This window comes from Dipteris shenzhenensis, chromosome 28 (assembly GCF_047967505.1).
Source record: "Dipteris shenzhenensis isolate YYH24624 ecotype China chromosome 28, Dip_SZ_1.0, whole genome shotgun sequence".
NCBI classification, from domain to species: domain Eukaryota; kingdom Viridiplantae; phylum Streptophyta; class Polypodiopsida; order Gleicheniales; family Dipteridaceae; genus Dipteris; species Dipteris shenzhenensis.
This window is the reverse complement of record NC_141623.1, coordinates 21,285,165-21,294,498: the sequence shown is the minus strand read 5'-3', so window position 1 is coordinate 21,294,498 and position 9,334 is coordinate 21,285,165. Positions and strand designations below refer to the sequence as shown.

Sequence of the window (9,334 nt, the reverse complement as noted above, 5' to 3'; positions counted from 1 at the left end):
TAATTAATTAAAAAAATTAATGAGAAGATTAAATAAATTAATAATTTATTAAGAGATTAACTAGCAATTTAGCATTGAAAATGTAATTTTTTATGTTTCTAGTCAAAATGATTGGAAAAAGGACAATGAGGTCATCTTTTATGTCAAATGTGCATAATAAATTACTAGAAACAGATTTTCCTTCTCTTCTCTACCCACACCACTGTTTTTGTTTCATAGGCAGGAGGTGAATATGCTGAGTGGTCCAAAAACACCAATTTCTTAGGTGCATATGAAGCGGAGGTGAAAGGCTCCAAACTAGGAGAGAGTCTCCGAAATTTCTGTTGCAAGAGATTTATTAGTCCATTCCGTTTGTCTTGCTGGTAATTGCAGCACGGGTTCTTGTTTTGTTTTTGAAATTATAAAGCAATTTACCGTCAGTGCTTGCGCAATCCCACATTTTGTTTATGGATAGTTTGCATTCATCGATGGACGTCGGTGCAATCGGCCAGAGCTGTTTGATGTTTTGGGTGTAAAATAAGAATGATGGTGATTCCTGGCGATTGATGTATTACACTCGCAACTTCTCAACGGCTGCTGCACACAACTGTGTTGCTTTGATTGCAACTCGCAGGTGTGAGGATGAACATGGAGACGCTGTGCGATCCCACGCTCGACTGCAGACAGCCTTGATAGCAGTTGGATAGCTCGCTTTGCTGCAGGCGATTGTCAAGCAATTGTTCATCAATACATCCTTGCATCGTATCGATCTATCCTGAATACTATTCCACATTAATGTCTACTGCTGATCTATTTTAACAAAATGATAATCGAGGCGAAAATACTCATGGACAGATTGCTTTATTTTCACCTGCCACAGATCTCGAGCTTGCACTACCTGCGTGCTTGCCAATCCCATATCTTGCCAGTTCGCGGTGATTTCAGCTTCCGAATCGCCTCGATTCCACAGCACTGCGACTGTTCGACCCCCGGACAATGCCCCAGCCCACACCTTCCCGAAAACCCATCATCTCAGTACTCCCATTCCTACGTTATTAATTTGTCATTAGTTAGCACAGTGAAACTAAGTTTGTCCTCATGTACCTCTAAACCTCCCGCGGTTGCCACCTTCTTTCCCTGTGCTCCGAGTGAATCTGCGTGAAGCATAAGTACTTAGAATATGTAAATGCAGTCCATCTCATTTTAGTTAGCACAGGGGCAACACGATATAAGAAAGACCTTGATTTACACGAATCACGTCTGTGTTGCTTAGGATGTCGACAGTGTCGCTCGTCATACTGCGGACGTCGCAACCTATGAGGAGAGGAGCCTAACCAGATTGGAAGGAGATCCAATTAATACCTCAAATGCTTACAATTTTCTTTTGAAGGCTATAATTACAAAGCATCATGAAGAAGAAGTAACATTTGCGAAACCTTCATGAGTGCCCATAGGCTAAAATGCGAGCGATACTCTTCCGTGGTCAATCCTCCGTTACCAACCTCCAGCATGTCTGGGTCTGCAATTGGTGGATTGATCAAGAAGACGATATTAGTTCACGACCAATCCTTACATTTTCTCATTGTGGGTCATAACAGGATCCGTGCATTACCGTTCCATCCACCTGGTCCGGCATACGTAGCCCAGGCATTGTTAAGATCTGCTCGCGTAGTGATGCTGCATTGACATGACAAATTTTTCCAAGAATTCAATCTGACGCTTGCGCGCAGCGTTAAGGAACAATGGACCTGTATAATGGAGTGCATCATTTTCAAATTGATTACGAAGACGTCGCGATTGCCATGGCAATCTCAAAGGATCTTTGCTCACCTCACCCAAGTGTCGTTGATATCTCCTGTTGTACGCCAACTGTTTCCGACCGGTGCAGCCCATGTCGCTGGGCTGTCTTGGCCCCTGAAACGTCCTTATATTTAGTGCATATGAAAAGACTGCCCCTTGGAACAGAACACAGTCCGACTGGAAGGCGTCTCACCATTCACATAGTGAAAAGAAAATAGCCCGACCACTGTTAAGGAGTGCGTTGCGCATAACTGGATATCTGAGGTAGTGAAAGGCAGCATTATCAGGTGTTGTAGCCTCAGGTGCTGTGCAATTTTTTGAACTTGGAAGCAAGAAAGCCTCAATATAGATAACTGACCTTACTTCGGGTGATGTGCCATCATTGTCGCAGTTGTCATATTTCAAATAGTCGATTCCCTACAATTTATATGACATGGCAGATTTTGAACCATTTGGTCTTTTACGTTACAGATTTCTAAATTCTGTGGTGTTTTGCTAATTGCACAAGCTGAGGAAACTTTCGAAGTCAGGAGCTGAGATTATACCCAAGAAGCAAATGTATCAGCATCTTGTTGTTCGTAACCGAGAGAACCTGGTCTCCCTGCGCAAGTTTGATATCTGCAGAAGGAAAACTCTCCAACAAAAGAAGAAAATGTAATCAGAGAAGTGATTGAACATAGCACAGACCAGAGTAACTACGTTGAACGTTCCACTTCAAAATGGCCAAGCAAGGACAATATACCCCGCGTCCGAATATATTCCAAGCTTCAGGCCCAAACCATGCACGTAATCTGCAAGGGCACTCATGCCGGAAGGAAATGTAGAAGCGTCCGGAACAAGGTTGCCCTGCTGGATGGATCGGTATCATTTGCAAAATTAAAGGTAGTCCTCGTCGGCTGGAAGCGCAAGCTAGGAGATTGGCACAAAATAATTCTATGAAATGGAATTCAGGATTGTGGAGAAGAAGAGCCCCAGCATGTAACAAAGAATCACCTGACTGTCACGGCTTGTATCCGCCCAGCAGTCATCTGCGGGGAGAAATCGATAGTTAATTGGATTAACAAAGTTTTGCTTTGCCTTCAAAAGCAATGTATCGAAAACGCGAAAGAAATCGCATACCTATGTTAACGTACTCGTATCCCAGTCCGGCCAGCCCAGATGAAACTATTGCAGCGGCTGCATAGATCAAACAGGAATAATGGTATACGAAGAATTAAATATCTTGCCGAGAATAATTAGGGGCCATACAAAGCATTGGCGATACAATTACCTGTATCACGAATCAATTGCTCGTCGATACCGCATCCAAAGTAGTTCCAGCTATTCCATCTGTGAGTGGGAGCCTGTTAGAGTGGAGATTCTGCGTTTGTGTCGTCTATAGAGAGAATACGTCGAGGTCGATCGACGAGATATTATTTGCACATGCACGTCCAATCAAGAAGAACACTGCTAATATGATCTCACAGGCATGGCACGGAAATTTGTGAGAAGCTTACCCCATCTGAGGAGTGATTGCGAGTCCATTGCCCAGCATGCTACGGCCATGGTCTGAAGTGGTCTGGGGAACAGATGCGCCGCAACTGAGAGCAAGCAGGGCAAACAGAAAGAGAGGCAGAAGGTGTGGCATGGCTTGCCGAATCGAGATTGGGCTAGGCTTCGTAATGCTGTAGGATTGGTGTCTGATCACTACACCGCAAGCAATCAGCGAGCATCTAAGTGAATATATATGTATTGGAGTCGCAAGGTTGCATTCATGTAAATGTGTTTCGAGATCTACAAGCTATATCGCTACGTTTGGCAGCTCCTGCACAGCCAGCTAATAAGCTAGATAAGATCGTTCAGGTGATTCATCTCCGCTAAGCCTTGCATTTCCAATCGACAGCCGTTCAACAGCCTATATCTTCTCCAGCGTCCGATGCAACCAATTGAACGGAACTCCGATGCAATCAGTTCAACAGAACCCCATCAGTATCTCTCCCCCTCCCCCCCCCCCCCCTCTCTCTCGATCTCTCTCTCTCTCTCTCCCCCCCCCGTCCCTTGTTTTCCATCCTACCGGGCTAGTTCTTCCCCGCTAAGAATGAAAAACATTTACTCAACCTCGAAAAATCTGAATTGGGCACTCTTTGCCTTGTTCAAAACGAGAAATAGATCTGATGAATTGCCACCCACAGGAGTCGAAAAAGATGCCTGCAAAGCGTGAATGGCGAATGGATCATCCTCACACATTGGATCTAATGAAAAGTCTTTGCGGATGCTAAAGCTGCAAGATTGTCGGTGAATGTGAAAGAATTGAGGAATTCAGGTAGTTCACACGTTACATGGGCAGCCGTTTGGCTTGTTTGGCTTGCCCGTCTTTACTGCCATTGAAAACTACTCAAGATGGCAAAGTGTTCCATCAAAATGTTGCTTACGTATTGATCTTGCATGTCAAACAAGAGAGTAGATATGGTCATCACATGGGTTTGTTGGAGTAGTGATGAGCCTAGTGGAGGCCCATGGCATTGACGAAGTATTTGAGGTACATTTACAAAAATGTATATGGGGGTTTTTACCTGCATTAAAACAAAAACCATACCTTTACATAGACCAAGGGTTCCTATCCATACAAGATTTACAAATAAGGGGGTTTTAAAATATCCCTTGAATGCACATCGTATCTAGGGTCTCTTAGTAGTGCATCCCTCGGGTGAGCAAATGAGGGAGGGTGGAGGCCCTTTCACCTTAGAAAATATTGAGCAAAGAGAGTTCGAAAGCCATTTTTTATGTGTGGGGGACAGACTCTAGGAGAGGGCGTCAAGAATGACCACAGCAATCCCATGATAATGATAGAGACCTATAAATTCCATGCTTTACGAGCCATAACTAGACTTAACAATGACAAAGAAAGCTTGTAGATTTGACTTTCACTTCTAATGGTGACTCGATTAGATGACAATGATTAATACATCTTTAACCCCATGACTTTGACAATTAGGTGTGATTGACACACTTCAGCTGGTTTATTGGGAGTGGAAACTAGGTGTGATTGACACATGAAAGAAGATAATGGGGAGATAGAGTGAGAGTGGTAACTCAGGGGAAGGAAGTAAACACATACTAAACCACCAAGCAATCTTTTAACGTGACAACTAGGAGGATCACTATGTGAAAACTCCATATAGCACATGTAATCAAAAGAAATTTGAAAATAGCCTACCCTTGTGAATTTTAGATTATAATAGTATCCTTTATGTATGAAATTTTTTTCTTTTTGAATAAAAAAAACCCCTTATGTATGTATATTTTATGTGACTCCATAAATACATAAAACCCCTTCTATTGGTTGTATGTGCTTAGCAACCCCCTAGATGGGATAGCGCTAATAGGGGCATTTTAAACTCAAAACTCATGAAAAGAACTAACAACAAGAAAGTGATGTGGGCTTGCACTAGTTTTGCTTATTAGAAACATAGTGCATCCTTTATTGAAGGGCAAGTGTTAAGCTCTAAGTCTTTCATGTTAAACTCATGCAATGATTTATGGGCTCTTTCATATATTCTATATATGGTTATTCCAATGCATAATGCATGTTAAGAGAGATGGAAATGTAGCATTAAATCTATTTTAATTATAAAAGGTCTATTAAATGATTCCAATCTTGCATTCATGTGCATATATTTTTGTAACATAGCACCTAAGTTGCCATGCCACCAGCTTCTTTTCATTAAAATGCATTTCCTTCCTCCACATGGGATTTAATCAAATAGCCACCAAATTGCATCAAGTGTGTTTAGCTTTGTCGTGTATATAACCTCATTGGTAGAAGACATATGTGCTAAGTGGACTCTTGCCCTAAGGGCTTATGATGCTATAATTTCCATGCCGCTACAGAAGGTTTGAGTGGTTCACATGACAAAATTTAGTATATTGGAGGAGGGTATTCTAATTTAGTGTTTGGGAAAAATAACAGGAGGAGTTTTTTTTGTGAATCTTAGAAAAGAATCCATTAGTTCACAAGTAAAGAGGGGTGCTTTTATTGGGGGGAAAATGTTAGTTGAGGGGTTTTTAAAATACCCCTTGAATGCACATGACACGTAGGGTTTCTTAGTAGTGCACCCCCAAAGGTTACACCTCTTGTTGGTCTCAAATTGTTTCATTGCACATGGTTCTTGTCACACCATATAGTAATAGCGATGTGATGCAACGTACGATGGCATAGTAACCAAACATAGAGTAATCATATAGAGAAGTATTTAGCTCCCCTAAAAATTTCTTGGAATGAAAAATACACTACATAGAGGTCTTATCATACCCACTCTAAGATCCATATATAAAATGCTAGGATGAGACAACATAGATAACTTATTATACCCACTCTAAGGTCCATTCCTTTTGGGGAGGGAATACATAACATGGAGCTCCTATCATATCTACTCTAAGCTCCATTTTATATAAAACACAAGGATCAATCAACATATATCACATCTAAGAATTTGTATTGTATATAGTCTAAAAGTCTAGTACTTGTAGATTCTAAGAATGAGTTTGTTTCCAACCTCATGTTGCCTGACTTCAACTACTCTCTCTCTCTCTCTCTCTCTCTCTCTCTCTCTCTCTATGTGTGTGTGTGTGTGTGTGTGTGTGTGTATGTGTGTGTGTGCCTGTGAGGCACCTATGTCTTCATGTTTATTTCATTCACAGGCACTAGGATGGAGGTGCATGTGTACATTCACTAACATGGATCTGCACATACACATGCACACACATGCTTATATACATGCAAGAACATGCACTCGGATGCATTACCCCTCCCCCCACATAGACAGATTGGCCTACAAGATGCGCACTTTGAGACAATTGTAAAAATTAAAAGATTTATTTATCTATTGATATTTTGACCATTCAATAAAGGAGATGGGAAAGTATTGATGTATACTAATTGACCAGTCTCTTTGGTCCCATGTATATATATTCTATTTTTTATATGGAAACATAGTGTAGTCAATTATTTGGGTATCATTGTAGAAGGGCATAATGGAAAAATAGACATAATTTCTTTTTATGGAAACCCTATGAATCACATGCATTCAAAGGGTATTTTAAGTACCCCTCTAAAATTTTCTCCCTAATAACACTGCCTTGCTTTTCTTATGAACTAACTTGTTTTTTTCTAAAGTTGAATTTAATAACACTGAGCATGTTATTGTAATCCTGTTAAAGTTTTTGTAAAGCTTGAATTAAAATACCCCTCCTTTTGAATTCATGTTGTACACTAAAATTTTCTAAGGTGAACCTGCTGTAAGAAAATAATACAACGTCTGTGCTCAACAGATAACAGGATCTCGTACGCAAGAGAGAAAACAAGATAGTATGGAGAATCAAAAATTTGATTACTATAGAACTGATACAATAGATGGTGCTACCTCCCAACCGTGCACTCTTGTGAAAGAAGCTTCGATGGCGTGCTGGAAACAGTAGAAGACAGAGGCTAGATGCTAAGGAATCAGGGTTGCTATAGCCAGTGATGAAATGGACTTCACGGGCTTGCTCTAATATAGGCACCAGTCGTAGTCGGTTAGGCTCAATTGGGTGACCGACCCAGTCCGCCCAGAACGGTCGACTGGGGGTCGGTCCTGAAATAGGCCACTGACCATACAATAGAACCGGTGCGCAAAACAGAGCAACTGACCTATGTTCTCTGTTCGGCCCAGAGCCATCCGAGATCCTCTGAGGCTCCAAATGGGCCCCGCAACCCGAGAGTGGGCTGCCTCGGGAAATGCTCTGTCTACCCTCAGTGCGGTCAGCCAAGGGATGCCTTCCCACACCATGTAGCCTAGTTGGCGGTGTGCCAACTCTATCTGAAGCCGTCCAGCCATCAGGCCACACATGGCCCCCATCTGGTGTCCAAACCAGGACCTATCGGATAACCGAACTACTCAAATGCCTTCTCCTCATATGGGGGGCTTACAAGTAGAATTAGCTAGTTCCTGCGTAGTTACACGAGAGTGGAGCATTGATATCTAACACCCCCCCTCAATGTCCACCCGCAAGTGAACTTACTTTTTCGGCCCAATGCCAAGTCGATGAAGATGCCTCTCAAGCAAGTCTTTTCCAAGAGCCTTCGTGAAGATGTCCGCAGCATTCTCTGTAGTCGGACAGTACACCAAGTCCACCTCTCTATCCATGATGAGCTCGCGTACAAAGTGATATTGAATCTCAATGTGTTTTGTGCGAGCGTGGAACATCGGGTTCTTTGCAATCGCCATGCAACTCTGATTGTCACATGATAACTGCGTAGGCTTGTTCTGCACTGCACCCATGTCCCCCAAAATCCTCCTCAACCACACTGGCTCACAAGAAGCAAAGCATGCTAATTTGTGCTCGGCCTCGGTAGAAGAAAGAGCAACTGTGGGTTGCTTCTTGCTGACCCATGACACAACTCCAGATCCAAGTGAGAAACAGTACTCTGTCACTGATCTCCTGCTATCCACGTCTCCAGCCCAATCCAAGTCACAGAATCCGGTCAAGATGTTGCCCTTGGTATAGGTGATGCCATAATCAAGTGTTCCTTTGATGTATTTCAGCACCCGCATCCCTACGCTGCAATGGTTCTCCCGGGGATTATTGGAAAACCTGCTTAGTACACCAGTCGCAAAACTGATGTCCGACCATGTGTTGCACAGGTAAATCAAGCTACCCACAAGCCTTCTGTACTTTGCTTCGTCCACCAATGGTGATGAATCCTCGTTTGAGAGCTTCGCGTCAACCTGCATAGGGATATTACCAATTGTCTTGCACTCATCCATGCCAAATGCCTTCAGTATCTCTCCAGCATACTTCAGCTGTGAAATGAAGATCTGTTTCAGCTCCTGCCAAACTTCAATCCCCAAACAGAAATGCATCAGTCCGAGGTCTGTCATTTCAAACTCTCTTCCTAGCAAATGCTTTGTCTACGAGATCTTCTCTTCATGGTTCCCTGTTATGACAAGGTTGTCCACATAAAGGACCACGATCATACACCTGCCTCCTTCTCTGAAGATATACAAATTTGCATCAGATGGGCTCCTCTTGAACCTGTTTTTCATAAAGTAGGCATCAATTCAGTGGTACCACGCTCGTGGGGCCTGTTTTAGCCCGTAAAGTGCCTTCTTCAGTTTGCAGACTTTACCTTCTGAACCGGGGAACTCAAAACCTAGTGGTTGTTCCACGTATACCTCCTCCTTGAGATCTCCATTCAGAAAGGCGGATTTCACATCCATCTGAAACACGGGCCAACTTCCCTAGGCAGCTAAAGCCAAAACACTGCGAATTGTGGTTAGTCGAGCTGTGGGAGCAAAAGTATCTTGATAATCAAAACCATGTACCTATGCAAATCCTTTTGCCATGAGCCGAGCCTTGTACTTATCCAACGTGCCGTCGGACTTGGACTTGGTCTTGTACACCCACTTGGTTCCGATTACCTTGCGTTTTGGTGGTCGATCCACAAGGTCCCAAGTGTTGTTCTTCATTATGGAGCCATACTCCGACTACATAGCCTCCATCCACCTATCATCACCTTGTGCCGCTTCAAGACACT

At 42.8% G+C, this 9,334-nt stretch overlaps 1 protein-coding gene across 1 annotated transcript; it reads right to left on the bottom strand.

Moving 5' to 3' along the window:
- Positions 1 to 566: 566 nt before the first annotated feature.
- LOC147883309 (alpha-galactosidase-like) lies at positions 567 to 3,328 on the bottom strand. Its single transcript, XM_087399462.1, has 15 exons — positions 3,276 to 3,328; positions 3,050 to 3,108; positions 2,899 to 2,955; positions 2,773 to 2,807; positions 2,522 to 2,625; positions 2,325 to 2,397; positions 2,138 to 2,196; positions 1,973 to 2,038; positions 1,810 to 1,893; positions 1,592 to 1,656; positions 1,416 to 1,498; positions 1,219 to 1,309; positions 1,084 to 1,133; positions 851 to 991; positions 567 to 695 (listed from the first exon to the last, which is right to left on the bottom strand). Exons 1-15 carry the CDS (start codon positions 3,311 to 3,313, stop codon positions 567 to 569), a joined length of 1,134 nt encoding a protein of 377 aa, XP_087255588.1. The 5' UTR covers positions 3,314 to 3,328.
- Positions 3,329 to 9,334: the final 6,006 nt, after the last annotated feature.

Bases quoted from the DNA above. Each gene is read 5' to 3' on its own strand.
- LOC147883309 (XM_087399462.1), bottom strand. From the start codon at position 3,313: ATGCTGGGCAATGGACTCGCAATCACTCCTCAGATGGG. The intron at 1,499-1,591 runs GTAATGCACGGA...CACCAATTGCAG, and splicing joins CGGACCAGGTGGATGGAACG to ACCCAGACATGCTGGAGGTT. The intron at 1,310-1,415 runs GTTTCGCAAATG...CAATCTGGTTAG, and splicing joins GCCTATGGGCACTCATGAAG to GCTCCTCTCCTCATAGGTTG.